Source organism: Cervus canadensis, chromosome 6 (genome assembly GCF_019320065.1).
Source record: "Cervus canadensis isolate Bull #8, Minnesota chromosome 6, ASM1932006v1, whole genome shotgun sequence".
Classification (NCBI taxonomy): domain Eukaryota; kingdom Metazoa; phylum Chordata; class Mammalia; order Artiodactyla; family Cervidae; genus Cervus; species Cervus canadensis.
Genome location: NC_057391.1, coordinates 11,628,373 through 11,652,120, shown reverse-complemented (window position 1 = coordinate 11,652,120; position 23,748 = coordinate 11,628,373). Strand labels below are relative to the sequence as shown.

The following is a 23,748-nucleotide window of genomic DNA, read 5'->3' as shown; positions in this document are numbered from 1 at the left end:
GTTTTTCTTTTTGTGGTTTGGTTTTAATTATTTAATTTAAAATTTACCTTTAGATTTAGTCCTTTAAGAAGAATACTACTTATCTTTAAAAGTTCTCATTTTTTAAAACAGTCTGTCATTTTTTTCCCTTGAAACTACTAATATGATTTTGGTGTAATCATACCCATCATTGGAAATAAATGTCTTTAATGGGCACGGTGGATCCTGTTAGTAAGAGGTAGTAATTCATATATATACTTACATAGTCTGTATAAAATGATAAGACAGTAAGTTTCCATAGATGCACTGTGTGTCTTATTATCACACCATATACATACAATGAGCTTTTTTAAGGGACATGATTTTCCTGAACTTCTTTGCTATTTTATTCCTACTTAATATTCAGTCATTACTAATAACTTCTTGATCTGTTGGGTTTATAATAAATTTATTATAAATTTATAATAACATATAATAGATACAGTTTTTTATTATAGTTAGTTTTCTTCTTAAGACTATTTATATGCCTTTAAGAATAATCTAAAGTAGGATAGGTTTGCTCCTCAGAGGCTTCTTCTGTTGTTTTTAGCATTTCTTTTACCCAGCTGCTGCTACCTTTTTTTTCCATTTTTTAATATTTATTTGTTTGTGCTGTGCCCCAGCTGTAGCATGTAGTATCTTTAGTTGCAGCATGTGGGACCTTGTTCCCCAGTCAAGGGTCAAACCTGGGCCCACTGCGTTGAGAACATGGAGTCCCAGTCACTGGACCCAGGGAAGTCCCTGCTGCTGCCTTTTAAATGCCCAGCCAGGGAAGCGAGGAATGGGGACGAAGATGGCAGACTTCGGTTCCCCTCAGAAGCTGTCAGGCGTGCCTTCGCCGCCTGACGGGCTGGGAGGAGGCAGCTGCTCAGAAATCTCCACCGAGCTCATTCGCTCCCTGACCGAGCTGCAGGAGCTGGAGGCTGTGTACGAACGGCTCTGCGGCGAGGAGAAAGTGGTGGAGAGAGAGCTGGATGCTCTTTTGGAGCAGCAAAACACCATTGAAAGTAAAATGGTCACCCTCCACCGGATAGGTCCAAATCTACAGTTGATTGAAGTTTTTTAAAAAAAAATAAATAAATAAATGCCCAGCCAGACACCTACACTAGCACGCAGATTAGGTCTACCTCCCCACAGTCACCCAGTCTAATCTTTTCTTCCTATTCTCCAACTTCTTCAGTTTTCTTTCTCATAAATGAGGCCCTGAATCTACTTAGCTAACCTGATGAATCCTTTAATAGTAATGTGAGAGCTTGTCCTGGTTGACTTATATTATTTGCATTTTTTAAGAGGAAAGTTCTATAGTAATATGTTAATCCAAGCAATGATATTAATAACTCTCCTCTCTGAAAGAGTATTAACTTGGTGGGCCTTTTACCCATTCTCATATTATCTTATATGTTTGCTATTTATCTGCATGAATACTCACTTGTAAAATTTGTTTGAGTTACTTTGGAGTTTGATGTCAAGTTTAGCAAAATTTAAATGTGTTTCACTTTTTTCTCTCCAAAATATATCCTTGAATATGTATTTGGCTATTACATTTTTAACTGTTATTGTAAGAAAAGCATCATTAGTATGAATATTTGTTGATTATATATCAAACCCAGATGGAGGAAGACTGTTAAAATAAGTTAAAATGAGTTAAGTTAAAATAAGTTAAGAAGTTATTGGTCATAATTTGTTTAGCTTGTAACCAGTATGATCATCTATATGTGCTTGAGTTTTTCTTTTCTTTTCAAAAACAGCTATAATGGATTTCCAGTTCTTAGGAACAGTTTATTTGAGAGACCTGAAGGATTTCTACAAACACGAAAGAGCAAATTGCCTTCAAAATCAAGTAGTCCTAGTAGCCCTTCTCCCATGTTCAGAAGAACAAAACAGGTGCTTTGATGATTTTGTATTCTTCACGTAATCACGCATTGGAACAAAAATAAATATGACACTCTTCCTCCCATATTTTGCTACCCCACATTATGCTGCTGAAGCATTGTGAAGAAAATGTAGAATAATCTGACTTCAAAAAATTAACCAGTTCTCTTGTCCTCGAACTTTATTTTACATATTGTATAATACAGATTAAAGCAGAGGCTTGAATATTTATTAATTATAGACAGATGTTAGGGAAACATTATGAAAGCATGTGAGTTACACTTATTCAGCCTTCAGTTAAATAAGGATATTTTAAGTTTGTAAATTTATTAATAAGTTCCTTGCATTTTTTTCCAGGAAATTAAATCAGCCCATAAAATTGCCAAGAGATACTCTTCCATCCCTCAGATGTGGTCTCGGTGTCTGCTGCGTCACTGTTATGGACTCTGGTTTATTTGTCTCCCAGCATATGTGAGAGTATGTCATTCAAAAGTCAGGGCTCTGAAAACAGCGTATGATGTACTTAAAAAAATGCAGTCAAAGAAGATGGATCCACCTGATGAGGTAACAGTTATCCTTATTATTTTAGTCAAGATTTATGTACACAGATATTTTGCTTCTGTACACTCTCAAAATTTCTGTGTTCCAGGTGTGCTACCGCATTCTTATGCAGCTCTGTGGTCAATATGATCAGCCAGTGCTTGCAGTTCGAGTGCTTTTTGAAATGCAGAAAGCTGGTATTGACCCAAATGCCATTACTTATGGCTATTATAATAAGGTAATTACTTTGACTTAAATATAACTTTTGTCATTTTACAACCTTAGTTTAATGGCAGAAATAAATGAAGCAGGGGTTTTGTGGTATTTATTTTAGAGTATCTAAAATGTATTTTGTAAATTGAAAATAATATTTTTTGTTCTATTTTGGGTGGTACAGTGTGTTTATTCTTGAGATTAACTCTAGAGCTAGTGAATGTTCATTTATAAGAATTATTTCACTAATTATTTTATTTTGTTGAATGAATAGGCTGTTTTGGAAAGTACTTGGCCTTCAAGGAGTCGTAGTGGCTATTTTCTTTGGACAAAAGTGAGAAATGTTGTTTTAGGAGTAGCACAGTTCAAAAGAGCTTTAAAGAAGCATGTGAATTTATCACAAACAGCTCTCTCAGGTAATTACAGGTTTTTAAGGGATGTATATGTTGTACTTTTTCTTTAAAATTAATTGACTAGTTATAATCTACACTATTTGGAAATTTTAAATGTTTCAAAATATTGAATGTTTTCTAGTTTTAATTGTCATTAAGCAAATTCTAATATTATTCTTCCCATTTGAAAAGCACCAAATTTTACTTTTTTTCTTGTAACTATTATCAACCTTCGGTGGTCTTGTTTTAGTGTTCATTAGTAATTCATGATAGGCTCCTTCGTTATAGTTGTATTTTGCTAATTATGTGACAGTCTGCATGATCAGTATTAGTAGATTACTAGCTTGAACAACAAACTAATACGTATTTTTGGTTATCTCCCTGAGTAGTAAAACGCTGTCAAATTGTGTTCTCAAGCAGATGGCAGTGACCTGGACGCTGTTAGCCATGGCAGCATGGATAGTGGTCATGGGACGCACACTGTGGAGCAGGTGCCCTTTAATACGGGTTTGATCAAAGTGTGTGCTTCTGATGATAGATCTAGTACAGGTTTGTGTCTTATGTGTACATTTATCGCAATACATGTTAAGAACTAAGTTTGCTAACCTGTCTTTTTTAGATTTTAATTTTCAATGGTATATTTAATTGTCTTTAAATTTTATATGGTAGGCATTTGATAATATATTTAATAACTATGCAATTTTATGCATTCTCTACTTGAGTCAAAATGAAAGGTTAAGAGAGTTTATTCGAGTTTTTAGTCTATGATAATCCAATTAACTCTGAAAAGCACAGAGGTGTCTTTAGCATATCACTTTCTTAGGATAAGTTCTTTGTATTAGGAGCATGGTATGAGAGGTTTTTTTATGTTATTAGGGTTTGAAAGAAAGAAACTTAGATCCCTAATCTGAGTTAATAGTACCATATCAGCATCAGTTTCCAAGATTTAACAGTGTTCCATGTTTCATACAAGATATTATCATTGGGAGAAACTAGAAAAAGGGTACAGAGGAACTCTTCCTACTGTATTATTTTTGCAACTTCTCATGAGTTTTCATATACATTAAAAATCACAATAAAAAATTTAAACATATTTAAAACTTACAGCATCCTAGCACTGAAGATAGCATTACTTTCATTAAAAGATTGGTATATAAGCTTTCTATAAGTATTATGAAAACTGACACACATAAAAAATAAATTATTTGAATAATTCTGCCCTTTTCATTTGTACATTATAAAAATTAGACATGATTTTTGAATATAGTATAAAAGCTACATATTAATGAGCAGAAACTTTAAGCTTAAAAATCCAAGCATTAATAATAAAATATGAAGACTTATGGCTCTGCAAATTTTAACATTATTTTGGTCTGTCTCTTTTTACGTGTACTTTTGAGAGTAATAAATATAAGCTGTGTACATTGAAATGTCATTTCCATAGTTCTTCCTTGGCTGGTTTTGTTTCTTGTTCATGCAATTGTGAATTTAATCAGAGTTGTAGTAGTCATCCTCAGGCATTATGTCTTAAAAATGAAAAAATCTGTCTTAACTAATGGCCTTTAAAAAGGATATCTGCAGTGAAGAATCTAATAAAACCTTGAATTTTATCAAGATTATCTTTACATTTTTTAATTTGTTGTTTCTTTGGAAATAGAGCTGAAACTTTGATTAGAAAAAATACAAATTCAAAATTATAAAATTATTAAGGTAAACACCTAATGATAATACAGTTTCTTTAAGTAGTTCTTTGCAAGTTTATAAAATCATTTTATGTGTAGTCTCTCATATAACAGCCTTTTATATTATACATCTGGGAACTTGAGATTCAAAGAGAAAGGTTAAGTGGTTTACTTAAAATCATGTCTCCTAAGATTGAGAACTAGGATTCAAAACCTTATGTTTTGATGCCAGTCTAGTGAAAACAATTTGCTGAAAATTATAGAGTACCTCTTTAGTAGAACAGTATATTAGAAGTTTTCTTATTCTGATGCAACATTTTCTTAATAAATTTAACACTAGATTTTTTTCTCATTCCCATGTATTTGCATTCATGTGCAATTCAATAATTATTCAATGGAATTTTCAGAGAAACTAATTACGTATCAACAAATTTAAACAGGCCCATTTTTTGGTAAGATCTTTTAGACATTTGGCTTCAATGATCTGTGTGTGGGTGTTCTGTTAAGAGTTCCCTACAGATTTTTCTTCTCCACTGCTTAGTTGGACCTCAGTTGGATCTCAGACCTAGAAAGGTCATGGACTTGAATAAAGAATGTTTGGTTTGTCTGTGTCTTTTGGAGCCCAGATAGTAGTGTAAACACACATAGTTACTTTTGACTACAATGTGGAGACAAAAATAAATGTGATCATTTTGTGATCATTCCTTTCTTACGTTAATAGAGATGGGGAAGAGCTAACAAAATAATGCTTTCAATTGGAAGTTATCCAGAAAAATTTCTATGAGTAAACTTAAATACCAATGTGTATCTTCTAATCCAGTTTCTCTTATTAAAGAATTTTATGATAAACAACATAGGGTTTTTTTCCTTTTCCAGGTGGCCAGTCTGACCTTGGATATAATTCATTATCTAAGGATGAAGTTAGAAGAGGGGATACATCCACTGAGGACATTCAAGAAGAAAAAGATAAGAAAGGGAGTGATTCTAGTTCCTGTAGGTTCTAAGTTGATACGGTATAAAATTGTGAGATTACATTAATAGAAAATTCAAGTCACTTTAAGTGTCAGAGTACTAATTTTGTTTTTTACTTTCCCATGGAAACTCCTCTTTCCTCCCATTATAAGCCCTCTCCACCACCTAATATTCCAGTATACAAATACCTTATATGTGAAGTATGTGGTCTCAGTGGCAAAACACTCTCCAAGCAAATACTATACTTATAGTAGAAATACATATTTCTTCAAACAGTGGCTTTTTTCTGGGGCTTAATAATATTTTTACTTAATGCTTTTATTAATGGTCTGTGATTTATACTTTTCCCACTTACCTCTCCCCATCAAAAGCAGTGTTTCATAACTAAAGAATAAATATAAAAGGCATGCATTGTATGCGTGGACCTCATGCATGACCAGTATTTAGCTGTTTGATACACACCTTGACGACTCAAATGACATCACTTATTTCTGACTGACAAATAGATACAGAGGTGTTCAATATTTTCTTATTACTTTTTTTTAGGTGGAACTATTTAGAACTAAAAGCCACTTCTCTTTATGGCTCCATTGATGTGTATAGATCACATCTAAACAGATTGCATTTTACTCTTTACAGTGTCAGAGTGTGAGAGTGCAAAGGGAAGTGCTGACTGTCTTCCTAAGCTCACTTATCAAAGTTCTTCCAGCATAGTTCGCCTCAGTGGTGCAAGTAACAGTGCTGATAAAATATCAGGGGAAAGCACAGGTAAGTTGAACAGTATACTCCTGTTACATGCAGAATAACTTGTATCTGTATTATAGTGACTATATTTTTAAAGTCTTAATTCTCCAGGGTTTTTTTGTTTCTGTTTTTATATTTGTGCCACCTCTCAATGGTATAGTTTAGTAGTTTAAATTCTGTATTTTATAATACAGTTTGTTCAAGCTTTATTATAACAAAGTAAGGGGACATACTTACAAGCCATGAACCATCTTTTGAGTTTGGAATGTGGGAAGTTTTGGGGAGGGGAAATGGGAAGCAAGTAAGATGATCAGTTCTGAGGGTACTATACACCTCACCAGCTTTTAAGTGAGTTCCGTAGTCTTCGTATTATTCCTGGTTTTCAGAGGCAAAAGGATAGTTCTTCAGACAGTTTAGATAACAATACGTAATATTTTTTCTTTCCAAAGCACTTCATATATAGTATTTTATATTTATTGTTATAGCAGTGCTTATATTAGTGAGAGAGGAAATATTAGCACTCTTTCAAAGACGAGAAAACTCAGGCATAGTCAGACTGTTGGCATGTCACATAAGTTATCAGTTAGTTAATGGAAAAATCATTTTAGGATCCTGAATAATATTTGGTCTCACAAACTTTGTGAGGGAACTGAACAGACCTAAGATTCTGTTTCTAGTGTTTCAGTCTGATTTCCTAATTATTTTATTTTTGTATTAGCTCAATTCTGCATCATTTTAACTTAAACAGTTATTGAAGGACCTGTGCTGTGAAGGCTGAAATATCTCTGTAAATGGCCCTGCTGCCGTGATGTTTGCTTTTCTGCAGCATAAGCAGATATGCCTCTCGTTCAGGGGTAAGCAAACTGTGGCCCATGGGCCACACTGGGCCTGCAGCCTGGTTTTTGTACAGGTCCACAAGCAAAGAATGGTTTTTCACACTTTTAAATGGTAGAAAATCAAGAAGAATACTATTGATTTTGTGACACATGAAAATTAAGTGAATCACTGTTCAGTGTTCATGAACACAGGCTGACTGGCGCACAGCCACCCCACTTGGTTCTGTCTTGTCTGTGGCTGCTTTGGTACTGTGTCAGCAGAGCTGTGGCGTTGCCACAGAGACTGTATGGCCTGCAGAGGGTAAAATATTTACTGTCTGGCCCTTGACAGAAAAAGTGTGCAGACCCCTGCTGCAGCTAGCTAAGAAAAAAAAATGTGTTAAGTGATCTATAACTGTCTTCACATTTCGTTGTTAGATAATTGTCATAACTTAAAGATTAAAAATTGTTTCATTGGTATCATATAATTGCTTCCAGCCACTTAGTTCTTCCTCATCACTGTCTAATTATGACTCTTAATAACTGGCCTTTGTTCATCTTGCTTTCTTGTTCTTTTATTCCTTTCTGTTCATGCTTGTGGTTTTCTTAGATCTATTTTTATGAACTTTCTATTTTCACATGATTGTCAACAATCCTGTGTTTCTGACATTCTGTCAGAGTCATCAGCATGACTCAGCATATGGCTTTTAATTTTGCCCTCTGTGCTAACAAGTCACTTTTTCAAAGCCTGTGATAGGTTTCCTAGGTGTGAACGGAAGTTGTTAGTCTATCCTTAAGATTTTTGACTTGAAAACTTTTCTATTTGTTAAGTACTTTGGGTTTATCATTCCTACCAAAGACTGTATGTGGGATTTATAGGAATAATTAACTTTTCTGTATCTTTTTTTCTTGTATACCAGTACTCCTAGGATTCAAAACACCTTTCAAGTTTATGTTTTGCAGTACAATATGTGTATATTTTATTTATATCATTACATAAATAAATGACAGCTTCCAAAAGATGTGGGAATGGAATAACCAAAGACATGTTTTAATGTTTGATAGTTAAAAGCATCACCCTATAATTAGTTACTTCATGATTATCTTGGGAATTTTAACATTTTAAAAAATAATTTTCTTTATTTTTGGCTATGCTAGGTCATCGTTGCTGGGTGGGTTTTTCTCCAGTTGCGGTGTGCAGGCCCCTCACTGCAGTAGCTTCTCTTGCTGCAGAGCACAGGCTCTGGTGCACGCAGACTTCAGTAGTTACGGCCCCTGGGGTCTAGAACACAGGCTTAGTAGTTGCGGCACCTAGGCTTAGTTGCTCTGCAGTGTGTGAAATCTTTCAGGACAGGGATCAAACCCAAGTCTCCTCCATTGGTAGGCAGTTTCTTTACCACTGAGCCGCCAGGGAAGCCCAGGAATTTTAACATTTTGATAAATGTATGTTGAATTACTGAGAGTTCAAGCACAAAACAATTTACTCTGAAGTGAAACATACTCTAAACTTGAAAACATACTTTGAAATATATTTTTAGGCCTAATTCTGCCTTAAGTGTGTCTTAGCTTTTTATCTTTAGCTACTACATTTAGCTATAACATGTCATATTGTAATATATTATGCTCTGTTACATTCTGGGTTGGTCTGTTGGCTGCAGTTGTTTCCCAGAAGACAGTATTTATTCAGCAATATTGTTTTTCCACACCTATTATCTGCTACCATATGCCAGGTGCTACCTAGGATATAGTAAAGAATAAAAAATAGACATGGTCCCTGACTTCATAGAGAAATACATGGGAGGGATGAGAAAACATTAATCAAATAATCAAGTAAATGGGAAAACAGCCTGATATTAAATACTGTCAAGAAGGGTGAGAGCAGAGGCTAACCTGGATTTAGGGGAGATTGGTCAAGAAAGCTTCCTTGATAATACGGTTTTTGAGCTTACATCTGAAGAATGAATAGAAAATAAATGAGGATGTGGGCTTTCCAGGTGACTTACTGGTAAAGAATCTGCCTACTGACGCAGGAGACATAGGAGACACAAGTTCATTTCCTGGGTTGGGAAGATGCCCTGGAGGAGGAAATGGCAACCCATTCTAGTATTCTTGCCTGGATGATCCCATAAACAGAGGAGTCTGGTGGGCTAGCGTCCATGGGGTCACAAAGAGTTGGACACAACTGAGCAACTGAGCACACAGGAGTTCTGAAGGAGAAATTGAAAGGGAGAATTCCAGGCAATGGGAAGCAATGTGTCAAGACTGTATAGTAGGAAGGGATTACAGCTGTTCACAGATCTAAAGAAGGGCAACCCCTGGGCTAGAGCAGCATCCAGCCTAGTCTGGTGGAATTTAGCATGTATGTCAACTTAGAATCAGATAAACTATTCTGTAAATGGCCAAACAGTAAATACTTTTGCTTCACAGGCCACATGCAGTCTCTCTTGCCTGTTCTGTTTTTTTAATTTATTATTATTTTTGACGATGCTGGGTCTTTGTTGAAGTGCACTGACTCTTCGTCGCTGTGCACGAGCTTCCTCTCGTTGTGGCAAGTGAGGGTTACGCTCTGGTCGCTTGCGTAGGCTCCTTGTGGTGGCAGCTTCTCTCGTTGCAGAGCACAGGCCCCAGGGCACGTGAGTGCAGTAGCTTCAGCACAGGGGCTCAGGAGTTCCGCCCCAGGCTCTAGAGCACAGGCTCGGGAGTTGGAGCACACACTCACTTGCTCTGTGGCATACGGGACCTTTGCAGACCAAGAATCAGACCTGTGTCCCATGCATTGGCAGGTGGATTCTTAATCACTGCATCACTGGGAAATCCAATTGCCTGTTCTTTATGTGTGTGATGTGTACAACTCTTAAAATGTTAATACCATTTGAGACTATAAAAACGGTCCACAGACGGGAGTTGGCTCAGTGGTAGTTTGCCGACCCCTGGTATAATTGGCTAACCAGCTTTATTTGTCTTTAGGCCATTTGCATAGTTCTTACTTTGTGAAGGAACCCTTGTTCATCTATTTAAATGCAATCCTCGAGTTTTATTTTTGGCTTATAAGATTCCTCCAGGTCTTTGATAATACATAACCTGTCCAGTAGAAAGTTTTCTTATTAATGCTATTAATATATGCTTATTAAACAATATTAGTTTGTAGACTTTTAAGGTCTCTAGTAATCCCTTTTATCTCCTATCCTGCTACCTGAATGCATCATATGACAGGAAAAAACGCACAGTTTTAGTAATTGCCTGGTAATAGAGAGCTAATTCTGTTGGATAAAACATGTAAAAAGAGTAGTTGACAGTACTATACCTAGATTAATGCTTTAGGAGACTCCCACATAATAAGGACAATTAAAGTGATCAAAAGTCTTGATTTCTGCTTCTGGTTAAAAGCAGTGAACAGTGTTTCTGAATAGAAAGTTGCTGTTCACATTCAAGTATTATAAACTTGAATCAATATGTAAAGAAAAAGTAAAATTATTTAGCCACATCTGTGATCATGAGAATTTAGCGTTTTAAAAATCAGTTTTATTTATAAAGCTCACATAGCTGTCTTTGGTTTGGCTTCGTGTTTTTGGTTTTATTTTTCCTTTTATAGGCAGAAGACTCAGAACCTTCAGGTTATCTAGCACAACCACAATTGTATAACCATTGTTATTTAATCAGTTCGGTGAAATGGACATAAATTCATTAGTATTGTTGTTGTTATAAATATACCAAGGGTAAATATCAGTCTTACAAATTTTAAAAAGTAGTGCATCCTTATATCTCAGAGTGTACCCTTCATATTTGATTTGAATCCCAGTTCTGTCACTTAAGGGCTAGGTAACTTTGGGCTAGGTAATTAATCTCTCTGAGTATAAGCTTTTTCTCCACCCATAAGGATGTTAGAATGATTATGGTAGATAATGTAAATAAAGTGCCTTAGTATAGCATCTGTGAAATAGCAGGTACTTGATAAATTCTTGCTGTTATCATTTTTATTATTGGTATCTTAAATATTCAAGACAACTTATATTTGCATATTACATTTTTCATGGCTAAAAGCACTTTTCTTGTTTTTTAGAAAGCACATCTGAGCCGCTCTTAATATCGTCTTTTGAGGATACAAATGAAACAGGAAACATTCAAAGTAGATGCTTCAGGAAAAGACATAAAAGTGACAACGAGCCTAATTTGCAGCAGCAAATGTCCTGGGCAAATAGAAACCGTAATCTTAGTGGAGGAGTGCTAATGGGACTTATGCTCAACAGAATGAACCAGGAAGCAAACCCTGGAGATATGGTTGAAAAACTAGGAGCTGATGCAAAAATTCTTTCAAATGTAATCTCAAAACGCACAAGACCAAATAGTCTTAATATTGGGAAGCCATGTTTAAGATCAAAGAGAGACAGTATAGAAAAGGAATCGAGTGACGATGATACACCTTTTGATGGTTCTAATTGTTTGGCAGATAAAGTGGATTCTCCTGTTATTTTTGACTTAGAGGACTTAGACAATGAAACAGATAGTTCAAAAGCGCGGTTCATTGTTCCACAAAATCCCAGGAGGAGTCAGCGCCTGAACAGCAGCTTTTCAATGAAACCTTTTGAAAAAACTGATGTTGCCACAGGATTTGATCCCCTCTCACTTTTGGTTGCTGAGACTGAACAGCAGCAAAAAGAGGAGGAGGAAGAGGAGGAGGATGATAACAAAAGTGTTTCAACACCGTCTGCTAGGCGGGATTTAGCTGAAGAAATTGAGATGTATATGAATAACATGAGCAGTCCTTTGACAAGTCGAACACCAAGCATTGATTTACAACGGGCCTGTGATGATAAAGTCACCACTAAGAAAAGTCCAACATTGGTCAAGGCATGCAGAAGATCTAGCCTGCCTCCTAACTCTCCCAGACCAGTGAGACTTACCAAATCTAAAAGTTACTCAAAAAATGAGGACAGGCCAAGGGATAGACTCTGGTCTTCTCCAGCCTTCTCACCTACTTGTCCATTTAGGGAAGAATCTCAAGATGCATTAACCCATTCATCACCTTCATTTAATTTAGATACATTGCTAGTACCTAAACTAGATGTTCTAAGAAACAGTATGTTCACAGCTGGAAAAGGAGTCGCAGAGAAAGCAAGCAAATGGTATTCCAGATTCACCATGTACACCACATCATCAAAGGTAGGTTTATTAGTATTTTCTATGTTTCCTTTTACCCTCCTCTACCACCAAAAGTCCCTTACTTGCAAAGATGTGTTTTTACCATTCTCCTAAAATACAGCTTTACAAAAAGGACTCTTGAGATACATAAGATTTGTAAGTATCACAATTTGAACTTGAATAATAACTTCAAAAGGAAAGAATTCACCAACTAAGGTTGTATTTGTAGTTCAGTTTTGAAAGAAAGTGATTTGTAGCTGGAGTAAAAATGCTTACTGAGCTTCATTATTCATTGCCTTCAAAAATTACCAGCTAGGCATAGGATTTTTCCTCCTGGTTAGAATGTAGTACCTTGTGATACACCCGCATATCTCCCAAAGCAAAAAGCTAGATGAAATATAGAAGTGAAGTGAAAGTCACATCTGACTCTTTGCGACCCCATGGACTATGCAATCTATAGAATTCTCCAGGCCAGAATACTGGAGTGGGTACCCTTAAGTACTTGCTTAAAGTCATCAGAGAACTGCTAAAACAACTAGAAAATAGACGGGCAAGATTCTAGAGAGGAGAATCTCAGAGATGAGCTGAAGTCCTATAGCTACTTTTTCCATGAGGGTGTTTGCTTATTCTGAGTACAGAGTAAAAGGTTGCAAATTCAGGCTTTGTCTTATCAGAGGACTGTGGAGAGGTGAGGGGGCCAGCAGGACTTTGGGGATCTTGTGGAACTGAAGAGACAAAAGTATTTGTCCCTTTGACAAATTTGAGAGTCCTCAGATGCACAAGTTTTTTTTCTTTCAAGACATTTTCCAAATAATGCATGAAACAGGAGTATGAAAAGGTAAGCAATAAAAAAAAGTTCTCAGCAATTTTATGGTGCTGGAAATACAATAATTTAACTGCTGAGAGCTGAGGGGAGTGGGGGCAAGGAATCTTTGGTACACACACCAGGCCCTTAGATCAAATTCTTGCAGAGCTATGCCTTAGGAACATGAGCAAACCAAAGGTAGACTGCACTTGACCAAAGCTGCAACCTGTGCTGGACTCAGCTCAGTCTGTGATTAGATCAAACCAATCAGTCTTTGCTTTAACAGGAGAAAGTGTTTTCTTTCCAGAGGAACAGAACATTAACTGGAGTTAGTTTTTTCTATGTAGTTTTTTATATTCTGTTATTCAATTAAAAATAGCTATACTGACAGACTTCCCTGGTGGTCCAGTGGTTCTCCTTCCAATGTAGGGGACATGGGTTCAATTCCTGGTTGAGAAACTAAGGTCCCCCATGCCACGGAGCACCTAAGCCCATGTGCTGCAAGTAGAGAGCCTACATACTCTAGATCCTGCGCTACACAGCAAGAGAAGCCCACGCGCCATAATGAAGACCCAGTGCAGCCAAAAGAAAATACACAGCTCTACTGAGAGACAAGGACCATAACTGAAAACAAAGGAAAAACAAATGGTGGAGGAGATAGATCTTCAGGTGATCTAAATATTTGAATTAGCTAGGTACTTGGAAGTAATTGCAATATGTCCAAGAAAATAGAGGAAAGGGTTTTAAAAAAAAGCTATAAGGATGGAAAATTTCCCCAAATAATTACCTATTGAAAAGAACCAGTGTAAATTCTAGAAGTGAAGAAGATGTGAAATTAAAAATACAGTTGTTGGATTTAACAGCACACAAAAGACAGGAGAAGAAAAATTAGTTGAACTTGATGGGAGTTAGTAGAAAATATCCACACAGAAGTACAGACAGGAAAAAAAAAAGGGAAAATACTGGAAAGAATATGTGGTTTAGTGGAACTGCCTAACCTTGATGTAATTGAGTTCCAAAAGAAGAAAGAACGGGGTAGAAAGAAAATTTTAAAAGCTAATTGCTGCGAATTTTCCAAAAGTGATTAAAGATGTCAACTCACATATTTAGAAGATACATGAACGTTAGGCAGAATAAGTGCAAAAAAAAAAAAAAAGACCCATAGGCATCTAATGTTAGACGAAAATGAAATACAAAGAAAACCTTAAAAGGAGCCAAAGAAAAGAGATATATTACCTTCAAAAGAGCAACAATATGTTTCCGGGGCGACTTGTACTGAAGGAGGATTCCAAACGGGTCGCGGCTGCAGTCGCTCCCCACAGAGGGAGCTTAGGCGGTCCCGGTCCACACCCCGGGAAAGAGAACGCAGGCGTCGAGAAAGGTCCCCTCCAGGAGCGAGATCGGAGAAGCTGCTCTCAATTACCGCACAGAAGGCGTTCTAGGTCCCCAAGACGACATAGATCCACATCTCCTTCCCCTTCTCAGCTGAAAGAAAGAAGAGAAGAAAGAAACAAAGAGCAAAGAACATCAGATAACTGAGGAAGACAGAGGGCAAAACAGAGAAAGGAATAGAAATGATGAGTTAATGGGATTTGCCTCCTTTGACTCCACAAAAGGGAAAAAGGTGATGGCTCTGTAAATGCCTATACCATAAATGTGTCTCAGAAGAGAAAGTATAAGCAGTACATGAATGGAAAAGGTGGATTCAGCAGAACTTTGGATTTCATTGCATGAGAACTGAAGTGTTGAAGAATGACCTTTTCTCCCTCATCTTGATCAGAACAGTGGATTTTGTATTTAATATGCATCAAAAACAGGATCATAGTCCTTCCTCCTTGTAAAGTAAGAAAATTTTGTTTATGATGTGTGTCGTTCACTTACCCTGCCCCGCCCCCCCCCAAAAAATTAAATATTACAGATTTTTCCTTCGGGAAATATCATTTAGGGCAGTCATCAACCCCATTTTTTTGTCCTTATTTCTATGGAAACTGTATATTTTTTTTCTTGGATGCTCTTTGTGACTTTTAAAAACACATAAAAGTAATTTGGAAGTAAGTTTCTCAAATAAAGCATTAATTTCTTAAAAAAAAAAAAAAAAGCAACAATAAGAAAACTGACAGTTGTCTTCGAAATAGAAAGTGGTGTCAAAAGATGCTGGAAAGACATCTTGATCAGAGTACTGAAAGAAAATGCTGCCAATGTGTTTTTCTGTACCCAGCAAAAATATTCTTTAAAAATTTGGGTGATTTCTCCAAAGAAGACATACAGGCTAACAAACACATGAAAAGATGCTCAACATCACTCATTATCAGAGAAATGCAAATCAAAATGACAATGAGGTGCCATCTCATGCCAGTCCAGGACATTGAAGCAACCTAGATGTCCATCGGCAGGCAAATGGATAAGAAAGCTTGGTACATATACACAATGGAATATTACTCAGCTATTAAAAAGAATGCATTTGAATCAGTTCTAATAAGGTGGATGAAACTGGAGCCTATTATACAGAGTGAAGTAAGTCAGAAAGAAAAACACCAATACAGTATATTAACGCATATATATGGAATTTAGAAAGATGGTAACAATGACCCTATATGTGAGATAGCAAAAGAGACACAGATGTAAAGAACAGACTTTTGGACTCTGTGGGAGAAGGCGAGGGTGGGATGATTTGAGAGAATAGCATTGAAACATGTATATTATCATATGTGAAACAGATCGCCAGTCTAGGTTTGATGCATGAGACAGGGTGCTCAGGGCTGATGCACTGGGATGACCCTGAGGGATGGGAGATGGGGGGGGGGGGGGGGGGGGGGGGTTCAGGATGGGGAACACATGTACACCCATGGCTGATTCATGTCAATGTATGGCAAAAACCACCACAAAGTTGTAAAGTAATTAGCCTACAATTAAAAAATAAAATTAAGCAAAAAAATTGGGTGAAAATTTTATTTCCACTGTGGTAACATAAGGCCACTAAAACCCATCTCTCCACTTACAACTAAAAACTCCAGACAAAATACAAAAAAGCGACTGTCTAAGGATTCTGAAAAATAAAAGCAGCAGACTATGAAGAAAATTTCCCGTTTTCTTTCTTATGCATCTTTGCCCCAAAAGCAGGTCCCAGTCACAGTGTGGCCTGGCATCCTGGCAGCTAAAACTTCGGGAGAATCCTCATATTTCCTGGAGAGAGGAACCAGGGAAGGGGGTCTCTGGGCAGGAGAGCATGAAGGGAAGTTGTGAAAGAAGGATTCCTGATTCTGTCTATAGCCCACACAAGTATCCATCTCACCCTTGAGCTTACACGTACATGGCATAGATGCAGACCAGCATGGAGGACAAGGCTTAGAGAATTAAACTGAGTATTAAATCACCACCTACAATAATCAAAACACAAATTACAAGCTGAACATAACTCAGTTGACTGCCTGCTAAAACAAATAGCACAACATTCTCCAAGAGATTATAACAGTACCCAGACTACACAGTAACTTTCACGGGATCCAGGAATAATAACCTGGATTGCTATGGAAAAGAATAAAATGTGAACAAATAAAATTAAAAGAGAATAAAATGTAATTTTCTAGTGGTCTCATCCTGGACTGGGATTTGCAGGGAAGAAAATTAACAATAAACAAAGGCTTAAAGTTAGCAGTTATGTGACAGGTATCTGCTTTGATCTAAGAAATGCTGCCACAAAAATTGATCTCCAGCTCAGGTTTGTCCAAATTAGGATGCCCTTGTAAAATTGGCTTTTTTTTCCCCCTAGAAGTTATAATGTTGATTAATTGATCATCTGAGTAATTAGGCATTTCCTCTGCCTTAGAAGTGACCTTTTAAATAACTTTAAATATGAAGGAAATTAAGCTTATAATTATGTCCTTAGGATCAAAGTTCTGACCGTACCAGTCTTTCTTCAGTGGGAGCCCAGGATTCTGAATCTACCTCTTTAACAGATGAAGATGTCTGCCATGAGTTGGAAGGAGCCACTTCTCAGGACAGCAGCGCCACTTCAGGGACTAAGGGGGTTGATTTCAGCAGAACAAGCCTGGAAGGTTCTGCCTCCTTAGAAGGTTTGTCCAGACACTTCTGTCATGCTGCATTTGATATGTGGTACCTTTACTTTTTCTCCGTTATATTTTAATTTTGTAAATGATTTGCATGGCTCAAAGCAATAGGGAACCAAGGCACTTTCAGAGAGCTCTAGCTTCTACCCTCATCCCTTCAGCTTGTTTTCTCCTTGTCCCTAGAGGTAGCCACTTTTGTTCATTTTTGATTTACCCTTTCACTGTTGCTTTTTAAAAATATATATATATACTTTTAAAAGCATGTGTGTTGTGTTTGTGTGTTCTTAATACCTCCTTGTCTTCTTACTCAAAAGGTAACATAACTGTTAAACAATTAACTGTTACTTGCTTTTTTCACTTAACACCATATTCTGAAGAACATTTCATATCATCACAGAGCATTGTTCCTCTTTCATTTTTAAGGTTGCACTGTTCATCGTATGTGACTGTATCAGTTTATTTTAACCACTTCCCTGTTGATGGACTTTAAATTCTCAGTCTTTAACTGTTATGAATAATGCTATGATGCACAATATGCCATATTATATTTTTGCCAGGGTAGCTTTAGAAGATCTTCCAAGTTCTTCCTTGAAGTCATATTGCCAGGTTCCTTCCCCAGGGGTATACAATTTGGTATTCCCACAGGTAGTGTAGACAAATACCCATTTCCCAGCAGCCTTGTGAAGAAAATTTGTTAGTACACTTTTGGATTTTTGCCATCTGATAGGTGAAGAGTGTATTTCAATTAATTTTCATTTATATTTATTTTATAAATTGCATATCTATTTGTACATTCAGGGACTGTTTGTATTTCTTTTTCTGTGAACTGTCTTTTGCCTACATTTCACTTTCACTTGTTTTCCCCCCACCACCTTTTTTTTTTTAAGTTTTAATAGCTCTTTTTTATATTAGGGAATTAATCCTTTGTCTTTTATATCAGTGGCAGATGCTTTTTCGACGTGTGTCAAATTTCGGGGTTTTCTTCCCCCACATAAAAGTTTTAAATTTTGTATCATTAGAATTATCAGTTTTTGCCCTATTACTTCTGGATTTTGAGTCATTGGGAAAGATTTTCCCTTCCCCTAGGTTCACCACTACTTTCTTCAATACTTCTCTCATTCCCCCTTTAACATTTTCTGTGATCAGCAGACTTTTTCTATAAAGGGCCATATTGTAAACAGTTTCAGTTTTGTGGGATATATATATATATATATCTAACAGTACTTTTAAACTGTAAAAATCATTCTTGTGGTCATACAAAAATAGATTTGACTCCTGTTTTAGATATTTAATCCATTTGAAATTTATCCTGGTATATCATGTGAGGAATGAACACATAATATTTTTTAAATTTGCATATTTACTATTTTAAAAAGCTTTTATTGTGGAAGTATTCAAACAATCACAAAAGTAAAAGGAACAGCACAACAAACTCCCATGTATCCTTCATGCAACTTCAACAGTTATCAACAAATGGCCACTGGAGAAGGAAATGGCAACCCACTCCAGTACTCTCGCCTGGAGAATTCCATGGACAGAGGAGCCTGGCAGGCTACAGTCCATGGGATCGCAGGGTTGAACACGACTGTGGGACTAACTTTCACTTTCAGTCATTAATACAACATTGCATTTCAACTACTTCAATAAAAATTAATTTTAAAAAAATGGCCAATCTTGTTTTATCTTATCCCCTCTGTCTTCTGCTGCCAACATTTTTTCTTGCCCCACTGAACTATTTTAAAGTAAATCCCAAACAATATATAATTTTATTCATAAATACTGCAGCGTGTATTTCTAAAACCTAAGGACTTTAATGTTATATCTTTTTTAACTTTTTTATTAAAGTTACTTAGTTTAAGAAATTTATTATTTACTCTGTTATACATGTACTATGTGCATTTTTATGTATGTAAATATTTTCCATGTCACAAATTGAGAACAACTGAATAACCAGTGTCAGGTTAAGATAACAGTTCAATAACAGCATCCAGATCCCCCTCTCATGCCCGCATCTACTCACCACTCCCTACACAGGTGAACATTATCTTAACACTGTAGTCAGCCATTTTTTAACATTTGTATGGACTCATGCAGTATGTAAGTGAAAGTGAAAGTTGCTCAGTCCTGTCCAACTGTTTGCAACCCCATGGACTATATACAGTCCATGGAATTCTCCAGGCCAGAATCCTGGAGCGGGTAGCCTTTCCCTTCTCCGGGTGGTCTTTCCAACCCAGGATTGAACCCAGGTCTCCCGAATGGCAGGCGGATTCTTTACCAGCTGAGCCACAAGGGACGCCCTTTAGACCTTAGGGGATAGCTCAGTTAGTAAAGAATCTGCCCACAATGTGGGAGACTTGGGTTCAATCCTGGGTTGGAAAGATCCCCTGGAGAAGGGAAAGGCTACCCACTCCAGTATTCTGGCCTGGAGAATTCCATGGATTGTATAGTCTATGAGATTGCAGAGTCGGACATGACTGAGCAACTTTCACTTTTCACAGTATGTATCTTTTGTGAAGCATTCATTTTTTAAAACAAAATTGTAATATCATATTTCTTAATGTGCCAATGTTTATTACATAATATATAAAAATATATATCGTTTAAATTTTCACAACTATCTCATAAAACTCTTTTTATAGATGGTTTGTTCAAGTTGAGACCCAGACAGGGTCTATTTGTTGCATTTGTTTGATGTCTATTAACTCCCTCTCATCTTCATTCCCTGTATTTTTCCCCCCTTGTCATATAATCAGGTGATTAGCTCCCCCCTCTTATTTTTTTCTAACATACAAGAAGAGTTTATTGAACTAACTAAATAAGATAACCTCACATCCTGATTCACTTTGCTAAAAAGAATATTCTGTGCTGTAGATTGATTAGATACAAAAGGTAGACTGCCAGCATAAATGATTGATTTAGTCAAGGCTAATAGAGAGCAATTTTGAACTAGCTTTAGCAGAGGGAGGCGGAATTACAGAAGGTTATTGGAAGACCATCAGGAAAGAACTGCAGATACCACCATTTCTAAGCATCTAGGATGATACGAGGCTTCACCTCTCTCTCTGCATCTCTGTGAGGCAGGGGCTTGGGCTCACGGAAGGTCTAGAGCTTTTTTTCCTCTTGTGATTTATTTGCTGAAGCAGTTGGATTATTAGTCTGGATTATGCTGATTGCATCCCCATGGTGGTATTTCACGTTCTCCTGTCCTCTCTCTCTCTTGGAAATACTAGTTTATACCGTTACTTTGTTTTAATACCTTTATATTTATAAAAATACCAGTGTTCATTCATAAAAATGTAGTAACTAGAGAGAAAAAAGTATAGATTACCTCCAGTTTTCCTAACTAGATACAGCCACTGTCAGCAATCGACTTGACCACAGAACTATTCTCACTTTTTGTTGTCATTTTAATACCTACTCATATCTCTTTGCTCTTAAGACTATACTTGGAAGCTCTTCCCTAGTACATAAGAGCGATATTACACTTAAAGATTTTAAAGAGTCTTACTAGGCAGAAAGTTGGCCAGTAATTCTTTTCATGATCTGAAATAAGATCAGCTGTTTTATACTTTTTAAACTTTAGAACTAAACACTTTCTTATATCTTAATCATGTAACAATAGAAACAGCAAAATAGTAATTACAAACAATTGGTATGCTTCCTAGCCTGTACATGCAGTGTGCTTAATAAGTGAATAATGAAAATAAGTGAGTGATGAATTAAAATACATTTCCTTAGGTGTATACGCAAAAGACAAATGCACACTTGAAAAACATTTTTCATTATTTATGTGTTTTCTCTTAAATTTTAAATAGGACAGTTTGACATTTTACTGGAGAATTTGAGAGAGAGAGAGATTCTCACATCCTTTCTTATTAATTTTAATATTTTGCTGTTTGTTTTTTAATAATGAACAGGATCCTTATCCAAGTTTGCCTTACCTGGGAAATCAGAGGTGGCATCTTCCTGCAACACGAGTAATACAAATATCTTCCAGAACTATGCAATGGAGGTACAATTTTAATCAAAAGAATATCTTAATGTGCTACTTAGTAAAATTTCTTAAATATTGATAGTCTCTGGTAGAGGGATAAAATTAAATATATGGCATCTGAAAATTTCAGAATGTATATTACACATGAATAAACTTAAAATGTCTATGACTTTTTCTGTTTAGAAAAGTTCCATACTTCCTTTGATAGCACTTTTATTTTCAGCATTTATATTTGACCCTTGTTTTATGTGTGTCCTCTTTCAATAGTTATTTTGCTTCTTAAACACTTTTAACTAGTTTCACTGTGTAGGCACACTCTTTGGATGAGGATACTGGGAGTGGTTTTGGCATTTGTGTCCACTTTTTCCATCATGTTTTTCATTCTTTGTATCAGTCTAATATAGATATCTGCTGGATATGCTGCTATATCCCGTTTTCTTACAGTGAAAAGGTTTTACTTTTATACTTTAAAAGTTTCTCCTAATTTTTCTGCAAAAATTGCTTCCAAATACATTTGTGACTGTTGCTGTTTCACACTAATTTGCATAAATTTGGAAAATAAATTTGCATGCAGTTGGAAATAAATGATGAACACCAATGTTGCAATTTACAGAGTTTCTGATGGCTTCAGGAATTCTATATTTTATTAATGTAATGACAACAGTATTTACATTTCTCTCTAGCAGTGGTTCTTAAACTGTCTGTAGTGAAAGACCAGGGGTTTTTTGGTTGTTGCTGTTTTTAATTTCCAATCTGTCATGGCTGATACTCTTGTAAAATCTGTTGATCACAAACTTAGCTGTTGCAGAAATGACCAGTTACTTTAAAGGTCCCCAGATCCTCTTCTCCTTTCTTTACTTAGCTCATCACAAACCAGTAAGAGTTTGTAGACCACCTCTTCTCTGCTGACCACACTTTGAGTAGCACAGATCTGTAACATGGAATTACCAGTACCTATTTTGTGTATTAACAAATGAATGCTTGGGTTTAGTTTTCCATTAATAAAATTGTGTGTGTGTGTTTGTGTGTGTGCTGTGCTGTTTCCAGTCATGTCCCAACTGTTTGCAACCCTATAGACTATAGCCCTCTAGACTCCTCAGTCCATGGGGTTCTCCAGGCAAGAATACTGAAGTGGGTTGCCACGCCCTCCTCCAGGGGATGGTCCCAAACCAGGGATTGAACCCCCATCTCTTATGTCTCCTAAAATTGGCAGGCGGGTTCTTTACCACTAGTACCACCTGCGAAGCCCAATAAAATCATGGCACATTTTATAGTACATAATTATAATGGTAAAAATGCTCACTGAAATGCAAGTTTCCCTTCCAGGCAAAAATTTTGGAATAGACTTAGCTGAAATAAAGATGAGTGTATTATATAATGTACTGATAATAATCCATTTTTTTGTTTGTAACTTCTAAATCATTCTGAATTTTAGTTTTCCGATAGATTTATTAATTGAAATAATTTTGTGCACTCACTAGCTTACTTTATAAAGTGCTGTTTTCTCCCATAGGTCCTTATCTCAAGCTGCTCTCGGTGTAAAACCTGTGATTGTCTGGTCCACGATGAGGAAATCATGGCTGGCTGGACAGCAGATGACTCAAATCTCAATACTACCTGCCCGTTTTGTGGCAATCTTTTCTTGCCCTTTCTGAATATAGAGATAAGAGATTTAAGACGACCTGGAAGGTAATGATTCACGTTTTTGTTTTTTTTTTCTTTATGTTTAAGGACCATGTTTCCTAGACTGTCTCTTTTCTCAAAAAGCTCCTTTCTTTCACATTACAGATACTTTTTGAAGTCAAGCCCATCTACAGAAAATATACATTTTCCATCCTCCTTTTCAAGTCAGACAAGGCAGTCTTGCATCTCAACATCAACCTCTGGTCTTGACACATCTCTTCTCTCTGTTCAAGGGAGTTTTGATCTGAATAGGTAATTATGATTATGTGGAACTATATGTTAACAACATATACATTTCCATTTATGACAGAAAAATTAGCTGACCATTTTAAGATTTAAATCCCTATGTATAATAGATTTATTATCGTAAATTCTTATTCCTAATTAAAATAATATTGAAATTCTCTAATAATCTAAATGTTTCAACAGTTAATAGTTTATGCTTTATGGGCTTCCCTGGTGGCCCAGTGGTTAAGAATCTGCCTACCAATGCAAGGGACACGGGTTTGATCCCTGATCTGGAAAGATCCCACATGCCGCAGGGCAGCTAGCCCGTGCACTACAACCACTGAGCCCCACAGTCTAGAGCCCACGCTTCACAACGAGAGAAGCCACCGCAACGAGAAGCCTGCGCACCGCAACTAGAGTCATCCCCACTCACCACAGCTAGAGAAAGCCCACGCTGAGCAACAAAGAGCCAGTGTAGCCTTAAATAAATACATAATTTAAAAACAGTTTATACTTCAAGAATCCCCAAAGTTTAAGCTGTATAATTCACATATGATAATGTTTACTATTAAAGGTAAAAATTA

General features: G+C 36.4%; 2 protein-coding genes across 6 annotated transcripts in view; one reads left to right on the top strand and one right to left on the bottom strand.

The window, feature by feature from the left end:
• Positions 1-23,748, top strand: part of DENND4A (DENN domain containing 4A) — a 117,444-nt gene that overhangs the window by 81,890 nt on the left and 11,806 nt on the right. For 2 of the 5 annotated variants that reach the window (XM_043470833.1, XM_043470832.1), the window contains 12 exons: positions 1,767-1,902; positions 2,248-2,454; positions 2,540-2,668; positions 2,918-3,059; positions 3,453-3,584; positions 5,594-5,710; positions 6,329-6,457; positions 11,309-12,408; positions 17,079-17,265; positions 21,177-21,271; positions 22,767-22,942; positions 23,021-23,188. In XM_043470833.1, coding sequence (XP_043326768.1) covers positions 1,767-1,902; positions 2,248-2,454; positions 2,540-2,668; positions 2,918-3,059; positions 3,453-3,584; positions 5,594-5,710; positions 6,329-6,457; positions 11,309-12,408; positions 17,079-17,265; positions 21,177-21,271; positions 22,767-22,942; positions 23,021-23,188 — 2,718 coding nt within the window. The remainder of the gene's footprint in view (positions 1-1,766; positions 1,903-2,247; positions 2,455-2,539; positions 2,669-2,917; positions 3,060-3,452; positions 3,585-5,593; positions 5,711-6,328; positions 6,458-11,308; positions 12,409-17,078; positions 17,266-21,176; positions 21,272-22,766; positions 22,943-23,020; positions 23,189-23,748) is intronic. The other 3 variants (XM_043470834.1, XM_043470836.1, XM_043470835.1) reach the window with 3 other exon arrangements.
• SLC24A1 (solute carrier family 24 member 1) overlaps positions 14,575-23,748 on the bottom strand; it is a 78,047-nt gene continuing 68,873 nt past the window's right edge. The window contains exon 12 of the mRNA XM_043470841.1: positions 14,575-14,677. Within this exon, the coding sequence (XP_043326776.1) occupies positions 14,674-14,677 (4 nt within the window). The 3' untranslated portion in view covers positions 14,575-14,673. The remainder of the gene's footprint in view (positions 14,678-23,748) is intronic.